At 31.4% G+C, this 13,873-nt stretch overlaps 1 protein-coding gene across 6 annotated transcripts in view; it reads left to right on the top strand.

Annotated features, from left to right (window-relative positions):
• Nucleotides 1-13,873, top strand: part of Pcf11 (Pcf11 cleavage and polyadenylation factor subunit) — a 65,907-nt gene that overhangs the window by 17,363 nt on the left and 34,671 nt on the right. For all 6 annotated transcript variants that reach the window (XM_076464952.1, XM_076464953.1, XM_076464949.1 and 3 more), the window contains 6 exons: nucleotides 8,247-8,411; nucleotides 8,857-8,973; nucleotides 9,966-11,233; nucleotides 12,046-12,251; nucleotides 12,857-13,013; nucleotides 13,547-13,745. In XM_076464952.1, coding sequence (XP_076321067.1) covers nucleotides 8,247-8,411; nucleotides 8,857-8,973; nucleotides 9,966-11,233; nucleotides 12,046-12,251; nucleotides 12,857-13,013; nucleotides 13,547-13,745 — 2,112 coding nt within the window. The remainder of the gene's footprint in view (nucleotides 1-8,246; nucleotides 8,412-8,856; nucleotides 8,974-9,965; nucleotides 11,234-12,045; nucleotides 12,252-12,856; nucleotides 13,014-13,546; nucleotides 13,746-13,873) is intronic.

Genomic DNA, 13,873 nt, shown 5'->3' with positions numbered 1-13,873 from the left:
TTACAAATTCCATTTTGCTTTCTTGCTTGGGTGGCTGATAGTTTTAATGTATCATATATATTCCACATTTTGCAACTGGCCAGTATTATGTATGACATTGTTTTTTACATCTTACATAAGTATATTTTTTCACTTGTTTTCAGCTTGTAGCTTACACAACTTAAAATCTGTCTTTAAACACTAAGAATGTGTTGATATATTTACATGATAATTCACTCTGTAAGAACTTTACAAAGTGCACAAAGTAAAGTTATCTTACTATAAAAAGCATTAGATAGAAATTAGTTTTTCAAGATGACATGATACTGACTTTCATTAAAAACGACGAGAAGTGCCTTCTCTGTATGTGTTGGCCAGTTCATTTGCAAAATTTTTGGTATTTGCAGTTAATTTGCACTAGTTGACAGGAAATTATCACAATAGACTACAGTGGTACCTCAGTTCTCGAACATAAACTCGGTTCCTGAACCAAGCTGTCATGGCCCAAACCCCCGAAATAACCTGACTGATGACCCGAACGACCCTTCGAACATTTTAGCCTACACCAAGCTTGCCCAAAACATTTTATCTGCACCTGTCGCTCAGTCCACACCCCCACTAAAATCTGCTCTGAACGTTCCAGTGTTTTATTTGTTTGTTTTTTCAAAGGGCCACAATAGAGGTGAAAAAAGATATCATAGCAAAGTATGAGAGTGGTGTTCGCGTGTCTGACCTTGCTACACAGCTTGGTATGGCGAAGTCTGCAGTTTGCACCACACTGAAAAATAAAGAGGTCATCAAAAGAGCTGTTGTTGCAAAAGGAGTCACAGTGCTTACGAAACAAAGATCACAAACAATGGAAGAAGAGATAGAAAACCTGTTGTTGATTTAGGTAAACGAAAAACAGTTAGCTGGTAATAGCATTTCTGAGACTATCATTTGTGAGAAAACAAAGCAGTTGCATGCTGACCTCCTGAAAAACACCCCTGGAACAAGTGCTGATGCAAGTGATGCCTTTAAGGCTAGTAGTGGGTGGTTTGAAAAATTTAGGAACAGAAGTGGCATACATAGAGTGGTGAGACATGGGGAGGGTGCCAGTTCTAACAAAGATGCTGCTGATAAATTTGTTATGGAATTTAAGGACCATGTAGGAGCTGAGGGTATTATTCCATAATGAGTGTTCAGCTGTGATGAGACAGGCCTCTTTTGGAAGAAAATGATAAAGAGCACCTACATCACCAAGGAGGAGAAGTCACTGCTAGGACACAAGCCAATGAAGGACAGGCTAACTCTATTGTCTTGTAGTAATGCAAGTGGGGACTTAAAACTTAAGCCTTTGCTTTGTGTACCATTCTGAAAACCCGAGGGTTTTTAAGAAAAATAATGTCCTGAAAAGTAAACTAAATGTCATGTGGAGGGCTAATGGTAAAGTATGGGTAACCAGGAAATTTTTATGAAGTGGGTCCATAAAGTGTTTGCCCTAAGTGTGAAGAATTACCTCACAGAAAAACATTTGCTACTCAAGGCCCTTCTTGTGATGGACAATGCACCTGCTTACCCACCAGGCTTGAAGGACAGGTTGGTGGAGGAGTACAATTTCATTACGGTGAAGCTCTTGCCCCCTAACACGATTCCTCTTATTCAGCCCATGGACCAGTAGGTCATATCGAACTTTAAGAAACTCTACACCAAAGCACTGTTTCAAAGGTGCTTTGAACTGACCTCTGACACAGAGTTAACCCTCAGAGAGCTCTGGAAAAATCACTTTAATATCTTCCATTGCTTGAGGATCATAGACATAGCCTGGAGGGAAGTGTCTGAGAACCATGAACTCAACCTGGAAGAGATTGTGGCCAGACTCAGTAGTAGATAGAGACTTTAAAGGCTTTGAGGCTGAGCCTGTTGTCGAAGATATTTTCTCGCTAGGTGTGTATGGGCTTGAATGTAAGTGGTGGTGATGTGGAGGAGTTGGTGGAAGACCACAACACTGAGCTCAAAATAGAAGAACTCCAAGACCTACAGAAGGAGCAGCAACAGAAGGCAACTGAGGAAGTGTCTTCAGATGAGGAGGAGGGAAAGGAGGATGTTCCTAGTTCAGTAATCAAGTGGAGAGTTACAAAGTTTTGTGGAAACATTTCACCCTGACAAAGCTGTAGCAAACTGCAGCATAAACCTTTTCAATGACAATGCCATGTCTTACTTCAGAAACATTTTAAAATGCAGGCAGAAACAAACCTCATTAGACAAGTTTTTAGTGAGAAATAGGTCCAGTGAGTCTCAAGCAGGTTGTAGCAGTGCAAAGAGACAGAAAAGAGAAAGAACCCCAGAAGGAGAGTTACCTGAAGTTTTTTAATAATAACCCTTCTACTCTCCATGTTCCTCACCACCTTTCACTTATGCCATCATGTCTTTTCAGCACAGGTAAAGTGCAGTTAAATTTTCATTTTTTTTATTGTGTTTATAGTTTTTGTTGTTGACTTTATGCATGTAAGTATTATTATACAGGTATAAATAAGCAATATTTTTACTTAATGCTTCATAATGCGTAATTTTTGGAGGTCTGTAACGGATTAATTTTCAGGATTTCTTATGGGAAAAATTGATTCGGTTTTCGAACAGCCTTCTGGAACGGATTAAGTTCGAGAACCAAGGTACCACTGTATTCGCTTCTTATACTATGAGCTATTCTTAGTGTATAGCTATGAGTTATTCTTTGCTGTTCAACAGTGCAATTTAATTTGTTGCATATATATATATATATATGAAACTGTCTTCTGTTTATAATCATATTGATGGGCATGATTAGGCACTGTTGCTTGAGAACACACATGTAAATAAACTTTTCATATATACCTTCCATTCTGAACTTATAATGTTGGTTTACAAGACAGTATTTAAGCATACTGAAGTCATGCAAGTACATTGGAGCTGCATTTGGTAACTTAACCAGAATATGATAGAATAAAATTATTATTCATCTTTCTTTACCATTTTCTCATAGAATGGTAATAATATGAACTGTGAGTCAGATTCTTGTAAACCTTTTGATTTGTAAACTTATTGCAGTTTTAAATCATTGTTTGTTTTTGTTAATGGTACCAGAAGATATGCCTGTTAGTATTGCAGTGAATTCTTGGATCAGTTGGTTTAATTTTTATAACCATGGCTTGCCCTTCACTGTTGAGGATGTTCCTTTGGTTTAGAAGGAGGTATGGTCTTAGAGCTTACTGCTGTATTAAGTGCTCTGTTAGGAAGGTTTTTCTGCTTTCATGGAGAATGTTAGAGGCTTTAGCAGCATGTTGATTAATTGAATTACTGCGGATTCGCAGTGAATGAAATATGTAGGTGTTTAAAATATCATCTTGTATGCTATGAATTCAACCCACAGCGTTACAGGAAAATCATTCCTTGAAAGTATAGTTATTTCCTTGGTAACGGCTTTTTGCTATTCTAATATAAACATGTCAGATTTGCAAGTCCCTGCATCTTTATATATATAATTTTAAATATTAGTAGGTACTTGGGCATACTGATATCCAGATGTCAAATGTTTCTGGTATTAAAAAGAAGAAACATGTTAAATGCACACTTGCTTAGTTGCATTTTAGAGTTCCTAAATAAGTATTTGATAATTTACCACAATATAAATTAATTTTAGTTGCATGAGTTAATATCTTCAAAGCTTTATATAGATGAACATTTTATAAGGCACTTGAAACCAGTTATAGTCTGTACTGATAATGTGGAACTTGACACAGTTAACATTTCTGTTTTCATGCACTAAGCTTTGAAGGTGAATTTTATTAACTATTACATAGTTAAGGAAATAAGGTGTACAGTTGCATTGCAAATATAACTTCATGTTTCATTTTTAGTAAAGCATATATTTTAATTTATTACTCATACAAAAATGTCAAGTAAAGTAGAAATGAAACTTCAGTAATGAGAAGAACCTTCTTTTATAAAAGTACTTCAGTTTAATGTGGATATTTTAGGTCTTCATATATTGATAAAAAAAAATACAAAAACACCAGTGAAATACAGAAAGGTGCAGTGAAAATAAATTGTAAAAATCTTCTATTAAAAACCTGCTGTAGTTCTCCAAATAGTACCTAAGTTTTAAACAAAATTTAAGTTTGAATTTTGAAATCTGAAAAAGATTTTAATACAAGAAAAACGACAAAAGATGATAAAATATGCCATTAAACTTTTGAGAGATTATTTTTGAAAATATAACACATGGTACACATATCATCTGTCTTGTATAAAATTCCCACAAGTATATATTTGTTGTATAATAACAGCTTTAATAATAATAAATAACTGAGTAAAAAGGTAAACATTCCAAGAAATGGTAATTGATATGATACTGTCATATGAAATTTGCAAACTTGAATGCTTTAAACCTTAAAATATACCAGAATTAAAGTTAAATCCCATTATACCTAGATTTTTAACTGAAAAGAGATGTCTGTTAAAGTGACATTTTTAAATTTATATTTTGTAATTCGTAGTGAATACACAAAACTAACCATTGTAGAAAATAACCATGTGTTAATATCAAAATATATGTACATGGAACACTCCATATACAGTTTCAAGTTTTAAACTATTATCTTAACTAGTAACAGTAGGCTGTCAAACAGATTGACATTATGGTATATGCATCTTGTCAATGTCACTGCATACTGTAATGAGATTAACTGATGAGTATCAAGGAAGATTTACCAAATGGCTACCAGCATTTATGGTTGTCTGTTTAAGCATTTTTATTCTAAAAGGTTGCACTTTGCTTATTAATTACTAGTGAAATAATACGTGTTTAAGCATGATACATGTACAGTGAATCTTCATTAGCCTAAAACATCAACAGCCTAGGTTATTTCACATGTAGACAATCCCTCACAGTGGGAGATTTCATCAGTAATCCTAGTGTTCCATTCCAGCTACAAATGGATGTTTCTTACAACAAATGTGTATTTCTTTGGATACATGTTTCAGTAATCTGCATGTGACTCAATGATAGTAAAGTAGGGAATTATTAGAACAAGAAACAACATAATTACTGCCCACAAAATATCTGCATTTACTGTTATTGATAGTGTCCATTTTATTTAAAGTGACTGATTAAACTATTTGGATGTCTCTTGGTAAAAAAAACAAAAACACACTAAAAGTGAGTTCAGGTTAACAAGGTTTCACTGTACTTGCATTCATTCATTTAAAATACAACCATTTTGATTTATTTGGTTCAAGCTTCTTAAAACATCAAGCCACTTTTGTAGGAGAGGAAACTGATGTAAAATAAATTTTTGTGGGAAGGGGAAGTGTGTGTTATGTGTTACTTTATGATTGGTATTAATGTCTACGAAAATTCTGTGTATATTTACCAACATTTAGAATTTCAATTCAAATCTAAAAATGAGTGTCACGTTCAACTTTATCTGGCCAAAACAAAATATTTCCAGGCCTGTTGCCATTTTAGCAAGTGTAATTAGTTTTTACTTAAGATATTTAACTGACATGAACTTCACATTTTCTAGTGTGGTGTAGTGTTCTTGTGGTTTATTTAATTTTGAAGTTTTTACTTGGAAGTGACTCTTGCTGTATTAAATGTCAATTGGGCTTAATAAACACTATTTGTATGCCCCCCTTTTTTTTTAGGGTATTTTACTTAAAAACACTGAATGCATTTTAGATAAACTGGTATCATTTGTCAAATTTCAGATACACCTTTCTCTTTCCTGATTGCATAAACTAGAAGACTTGCTTTTACTATTTCAAATTCTTCTATATCTTTCAGCTCGTGTATTACCTCAACATGCCACATATCTTTATTTTTTGTTTGAAGATTGATCAGGGAACCATAAAATCATACACAAATTATGGTGATAGAATATAATGTAAATATAAAGTGTGTATATATATCTGCAGTTTACTCATGATATTCTAAAAATGTGTAGGTCCAGGGGCTATAGGGTTTCTGTTTCATTTTTATCTATAGTTAAATATATAGATTTACACAATGATGTGAGTTAATTAGTTGAAATAAGTAAAATTACCACACATACTGAAAAAATGTACATTTGATACAGGATAATGCAATATTTTAATCTGTGATAAAGTGGTAATAAGTTAATGGGTGTGAAGAAAATACTTTAAAAACCATATTAGCTTAAATGCTAGAATTTGAAATCAACAATGAATTTATCTTTAAAGGTCTTAAAGATTTAAAACATCAAGTGGCAATTTATACACATACTTTTTAACATTAGTTTAACAACTCAAAATGTGACACATGGGAAGTCTAAATAAATAAACAATGCTACTTGGGTACAAATTACTATAATAAGCCCATTGAAAATATATCTTTATTACAAAGAAAACTTCTGTCAACGGAAAAATGGAGCTTTCCAAAATTTTATTCATCATAGTTGGCTGAACTTCATTTCCAGCTTGGCAGACAGATTCTTTTAATGACAACTTCCAAAAAGCCACTAGCTTTCCTACTACATGAATTATACCAATATCTTTATGTGACTTGAAGCAATCAGATGGAAAGTTTTCTTCGTTCACGTTACTTAGTTGAACACTGAATGATGAGAGCTTGTCAAAAAGAAATTTCTGATTGGAGAAACTGGAAGAGTATTGTTTTAAATTCAGTTTGTTTAATAATTTACAAATTTTAAGGCTTTTGGGAACAATTTTTATTTTTCATGGTGAGGAAATTTACACTAAATATTTTTTAATGTTCTTAAAAATTTATGTGAGTATTCAGTACATTTTTATGCTTTAATTCATTTGTTGTTTTTAAAACACTATGAAGAACTATTTTCATTATCCTTTTCACTTTGATACATTTAAGTCTTTGTACAGACATTAAATATTCCAACAATTTGGTTTAAACTGCTCTAAATAATGCAGCATCATTAATAAAGCAGACTTAAGAATGAGTAAAAGAAAAATTAGTGATTTTTCATAGAATTAAGTTACATTGCTTGTCTTCACAAAAAGAACTTTTCTAAATGTTTTTAACAAGCTTTTTGTTATGTTAGGTTTGAAAAAGCTCAACTATTGTACAGTAAAACCTCAAGCATAACATTACATTTTAGACTGTTTGGCTGGTATGATTTTGTAAGCGTGTCAGAGCGTTGATCAAAGGATTTGAAGTACAAAATGTAATGCCATTTTATATGCTCCTCACTGACAACTGTCAGTCAATTTTAAAAGTCATTCCCATTATGGCAATGAATGATCTGAGTTTGGCATTTAACTCAATCAACATAATTATATTTGAGCATCAGTTAGTCAAAATCAAATCAAGTAATGTCACAAAGTAATTAACTAGTTTTCTTAATTTTTATTAATTCAGGTTTGTTCAGCATATTTGGTTAGTGTCGCTCACAACTCACAATCAACATTAGGATTTCTAGTTATTACTGTTTTTGATTATTCCAACTATCCAAGTAATTGAAATATTGCTATTATGTTTGTTCTTAAGCAGAAAGTTACACAGTAGACTACCTGTGCTGTGCTCACCATGGGTATATATTTGTTTTCAGTCAACTCATGTAAGAATAAATTAAATTGTCATTTTTTGGCCATTTTGTGAGAGTAAACACACAATTAAAAGTAATTGATTAATAAGCTCAACAATTACTTGAGTATCGGATTCCACTAATCACACAATTAGTGAGTATTACATTCTTTAACTCTGAAACTTGATTTTAACACGTTACTTGTACTAATACCATTAAAATTAATATTTTCAAAAGTTTCATCTAATACAGTTTATTTACATTTTGAACCAATTTGTTAGTGCTAAAATGCAGGCATTTGTTGCATATTCAACTTGCTAAACAAGTTGTAAACAGTTCATCATGTTTAAAGTAATTTTAAGTATATTTTGTTTATGGGAAGATTATGGAAACAATTATTAGATCTTCAGTTTTTAATACAATTTAAAGACACTAAAAGGATAGGGTGCATTAAATTATGATGTCTTCAAAAGGAATGTGTTTGCTAATGCTGTTAAAGCAGCATAAAATTCCACAGTGTTGTATTTTTGGTAAAACACACAATGTCCATATTCAACTCAGATTTTATTATTAATATAGTTCTTTCATCAGATACAAATATATAATCGAATTGTTCCAACCAAAAAACAGTTTGTCAGTGTAACAGGTGGCAAACCATCCAAAAACAAAAAGGTTAATGAATTCTTAGGAATGTTTCCATGTACGACTTTAACTCTGTCTCAACTACAGAAAACACCCAAAGAAGAACAGAATCCACAAAATGTGCAGCAGCAGCTATTGCTTAAACAGCAGGAACTGATGAGATTACAGAAGGAAAAATTGAAATTGGAGTTCATGCAAGCTAAGTCCAAACTTGAACAGCAGAAAAGAATACATCCTCCTGCAACTTCTCTGGTAATTTTGTTATATTTAAAATCCTATGTATAATCTGAGAGAGACCATTTTTTTGGTGATTATAAAAACATAAAACATGCATATAAGTTTCACTAAATGCTTAAAGTGTTTTCGTTTATATGTTTTTATATAAACTACTGATCATGACAAGGAATTATATATCCAATTTCCAAAACCTGTATGTACTTTAGTCAGGTTGACATCATTTTGGTTATAATACAAAACTTGTGTTTACACATCATTGTAATATAGTAACGTATGTAATAATGACATTACGTTGCATAACATTATTTGTGTATTAAAAGTAGTGTTCATCTATTTAATTTTATAAAAGTATTAAGCAAAATAATATATGAAGTAATGGGCACTGACAGTAGATCTTGTACCTAAAATAATCAGTACCATGTTCATTACATTACACTAATCATTAAGGTTATTTCATTAGCCAGCTCAGAATGTGGCTCAAGTGTTTTCTCAGCGTATATCTACTCAACTCCAGCCACCTGTGACTGCAAGTGTAAATATACATCCTATTTCATCTACTATGTCTTTAACAAGTAGTGTAAGTCACTTTTATTTATTTTCTGTAGAAAAACAATAGTTTAAATGTTTATTTTTTCTCAATATATCTGTAATTTTTCACAGATGTGAGAATATGTTTAGATATCTCATAAATTGTATTCATAAGTTTTTATTGTTATTTAAAACATACATTAGTACATTAAGCTGTGAATTTAACATCTAAGAAATTAAAAGGATTTTTCATCAGATTCTTCTATTAAATAAAATACAAATAAGGTAAGTGAGATTTGCTTGGAAGAAATAGTTAAAATTAACACATCTGTGTTGTTTATATTCCCTTATTTTCATATATGAAATAGTTGAAGCATACTTGTAATAACTTTTAACATTTGGTTTATTTTGCTTATTAATTATAATGTAAGTTGTAGTGTGGTATAGCTGCAACCAACAAACTTGTTTTGCAGATTGTTTGCGACTTTTTACAGAGAGAAGACTTGTTCAAGATATAAACATTTAAGGTTATTTTATGGTTGAAAGAAGAATGATGATTTACTATTTTATCCTCTGCCTCCTAAAACTTGTTACATCTAGGTTACTGCAAATTTTAAAGGTTTTTTTATGAATGAGTTAAAATTGTTAAGAATTACAAAACATAGAAGTAACTCCAATCAGTAATTACAAGTCTTATGGATGGAAAACAAGAATGCTCATTGAAATAGTTGATGTAGTTCTTATTTTACAATATTTATAGGTACTTTTAAATGCCTCAAAATAATAAAGTAGCTTTGATTTTTAAATATTTAATTTGTCTGCAAAGAAAATCTCTAAAGTTAATTATCACACTAATAATTTTCAATTTTCAAAATGCACTGCTATATTCTATGCATTAAATTACATCGTCATGTATTGATTTTATTTTCCAGTTAATCATCCAAGCAAAATTATTACTTAAAATGAAAAAATGCTAGTAGTACTACTTACTTTGATAGGTATGTTTTTGTCCATAAATCTTTGTTTCTTCATCTTGTGCAGATTTCATCAGTGGATCCACGACTTTCCATGCGTGATCCAAGACTGAAGAGAGATCCTCGTTCAAACTCTGTCACTAGTCCAGCATCCAGCTCAACACAAGCTGCAGTAGATCCACTTAGCATTAATAGAAGCTCTGAAGCAGTGCTTTCAACTGTGCCTTCATTAGTCATTGTGCCTTCGACGACTTCATCATCTAAGAACAATGATGTTTCCTCAGAAAAAACTAATTCTAGATCAGTTGAAAAGCTTCCGGCTAAGCCTGTTAATGTTAGCAGTGATATGTTACCCACAACAATATCTGAACGTACTAAAGCTACAGTTTTTGTAACTGATGCCAAAACTATTTCTGAAGCTGTTAAACCTTTGCCATCGAAACATTTGCAGTCTACTGAAAAAAAGTCTTTTTTTAGTCCTTCCAAAAGAGAACCAACAGCACAGCCATTAAAACACACAGAAGATAGAACTACAAAAGGTAATCAAATAAAAAGTCCAACTTTTGAAAGTAAAAGTAAACTTGGAAAAGATAGCAAAGACAAAGTGCACAATAAACAACAAAGCAGTGATTCTAAATCTGAAAAAACAGCTAATGATAGAAAAATCTCAAGTAATGAAATTTCAAAAACTGGTAGGATAAATCAAAACAAAAAGAATATTCAGAAACAAGGAAAAGATAAGTTGTCTGTTGAAATTAGAACCAGAGAGAAGATTGGAAACAAAGAAAGACCTAAAAGTGTGGAAAAAGAAAAAAAGAAAGACAGTGTTGAACATTCATCAAATGTTCAGAAAAGAAATGTGAAAAGCAAAGAATCTATATCTCCCAAAAAAGAGGACACGAAGGTTCGGGATTTGGACTCCCGGATAGAAAATAAAATGGTAACAAAAGATGATCTAAAGAAACCTACTAAGAAAGGCAGAGTTTCTTCAAACAGAGATCGATCTCGGTCTCCAATTCCTAAAAAGAATGGAAGAAAGACACTCAATCAGAATTCTGTAAAAGGAAAATCTAAGGAAAAAAGTCAGTTACCTAAAAATCAAGAAGTTTACAGCAAAGAAAAGAAGGAGGAGGATAAATTCCCAGCAAAAGATGTAGATTTAAGAGTGTTTACAACTATTCCCAAAAAATCAACTTCAAAGAGCAATAATTCTGGTGAGAAAGACAAAGATCTCCAAGATACTGAGAAAAAGTCCTTAGAAAATACAACTGAAGATAGCAAGGAAAATGCAGAAGAACCACCTGTAAAGAAGAAGAAAATTGAAGAAAGTAAAAGGTTGTAAAGTTAAGGCTAACTTTTGTGTGTGAGACTAGAGCTTCACAATGAATATTTAGTTTTATCTAATAATTTAACCCTTTCTACTCAGCTTATATTATTTTATTGTAATAATTAAACTCACTGAAATGTTGCACTGAACAAAATACTTTGGTTTTAATAAAATAAAGTTTAAGCTTTAAAAAATATACCTAGCAAAGAATGCAGCTATATCTAAATTTCAAAACTTGTCTATTTAAGGAAGTGGAACATACTGTTTTAAGAATAGAATTATTTTTTTATTATTATTATATACAAAAGTAGTAGTATTAGTTCATTTTAATGTTCAGCAGAGCAAGTAAAAATATCACCTGCATTAGACTAGGATTGCTTTGCTGGTGCTGACACCAGCTTTGACAGATGAATGTTCAAAATATTTTTGGTTGAAAAACAGTGCTGTAAACTTATTTTAGATTTTATTTTAAAATGTGATTCCTTCTTGGTTCTTTATTTTAGGTTCATACCTGAATCATTGTAAAGTTGATATGTGAACTTAATACTGAAGTGGGATTGTCTGCTGTTAGACAGAAAGGGTTAACATATAATTTTGACCTTTTTTCTTAAAAACTGTTTTTTTAAAGAAAATACGACTCCATATGAAATACTAATGTTTGTATATACCCATACAGGTTATTTTATCTGTAATTAAATATCTAGATAAAGATGTATTCTTTTTTATAAGATATGTCACAAACCATTTAGAATTTTTGTGAATTTCAAGAGTTAGTAAGAACAGACAATTTTAGTTTCTGACTGGTACATTTGAAATTTAGGTTCTTTGGGAAGAAAGATCAGGACTACAGACAATTTCCTATGGGCCAACTCTTATCACCCAAAAGCCCTGCACAACAAGGCTGGGCTCAATTTAAAGCATCCCATCCAGATGAATACAAAATTCCTCTTCGTCCAGCACGAGAGAATATGGATGGTCCATTTCACTTGGGAACAAAGGATCAAGATCTCAGACAAGAATTTCCAGGTATATTAACTCTTTTTTTTTTTTTCTCTTCTGAGTACTTAATTCCAAAGCTACCAAAACACAGTTTTTGAATATATAATTGTTATAAAATCAAACACTTTTGAAGCACCAGACAAAGTTAAAACAGTTTAACCCCAAGAGATAGAATCTGCTATATGTTTTGATGTGTTTTAAGTATTTATTTTATCTTATACAGTTTTAACTTTTTGTTTTGTCCTTCATTGGGGTTTTTCTTATCTTTGTTTCTGACTTTTCATTGCTTGATATAAATTGACTGCCATAATTTTATCAGAATTCAATTATACCTAAAAATTTAGTATATATGAAATTTAAATTTATTTTTAAATAGTTTCATAATAATTTTTAAATTGAAGCAACAATGGAATTATTTTACTCATATGTTAGGAAATGGAATAAACACTGTAAGACAAAATTTATATGGTGTAAATTCATCTAATTTTAGGGTTTAATTTTTCTTGTGATAACATTTTCATCAGTTTTGAGACAGGTAATCCTGATTCATCTTTTAACAGTATTTTGACATTTATGTACTAAATAAAAGTTTAGAATAATAGTATTTCCATCTGTTGTGCTCTCTAATTCAGGAGAAAAAGTAAATAGACCATCATTGCTTGGAAAAGGTCCAAGTGTTGAAAGGGGCTTTCAAGATACAAATCTTAGACGATATGATCGTCTTGGCCGACCGCTTCTTAGTAGGTTGCACATTAACCCATACTCTTATAGGAAAGGATTTTCAAGAAGGTGAGTTCTGCCCATTAACAGCAAACTGGTTAACTGAACTAATATATGTATACACACACACACACACTTTTTTTTTTAAATGACGAATACTTTTTCTCTAAAAATATTGCAAATACCAAAGAGTTTTGTTTTGGCTATAATTTTACCATTTAAAAAAATGCTTCCAGAATTTTATCAGTCTGTAAAAATATCTAAAAATAAAGTAGACAAATTATTAGCCTCTTACTGACCCAGCAAATATCTGAAGTAATTTTTAGGTACAGGTTGAAGGCTCCATAGACAGATAAATGATAATACTAGTTCATCCTTAACACATTAATTGATGATTTTATTTGTAAAGTGAGATTCTCATTTTAAGTAAATTTTCATTGTATTTTGGTACTGTAATTGGAATATCTATATATTTTATACCTTCAAGTGTATTGAGAATTGATTGTATACTTTGTAGTTTATATGCTTGAAATGTCATTTCTGATTTATGCAAAAGGCATAACAAAGAAATTATGTTTGTATTTCACAATTTTTACTTACAGGCATGTATGTACTTCTTTACGTGATCAACAACATATTCAAGTGATGATTGAGAAGCAAAAAGAAATTATTCAAGAAATAGAAGACCAGCTAAAATCAGGACGTTTAACAGCTGAACAGCATAATGAGTTTGTTCAACAGTTGCATAAGCTATATGAAGTACAGCGGTCACATGCTGGACAGTGGCATTCATCTAGTCTAGTATGTTCTGTTTTCTTTAATCTTACAGAACATTTTATTCATATATCTGTTTACTAATTATGTGGTTAAAATTGATTAAGTATGTTATCAATAATAATTTCTTATGAGTAAAGGACAAATAATTGGAA

Source organism: Tachypleus tridentatus, chromosome 10, assembly GCF_004210375.1.
Source record: "Tachypleus tridentatus isolate NWPU-2018 chromosome 10, ASM421037v1, whole genome shotgun sequence".
In the NCBI taxonomy this organism is placed as follows: Eukaryota; Metazoa; Arthropoda; class Merostomata; order Xiphosura; family Limulidae; genus Tachypleus; species Tachypleus tridentatus.
Note: the sequence above shows the minus strand (reverse complement) of the source record. Positions and strands in the feature narration are given on the sequence as shown.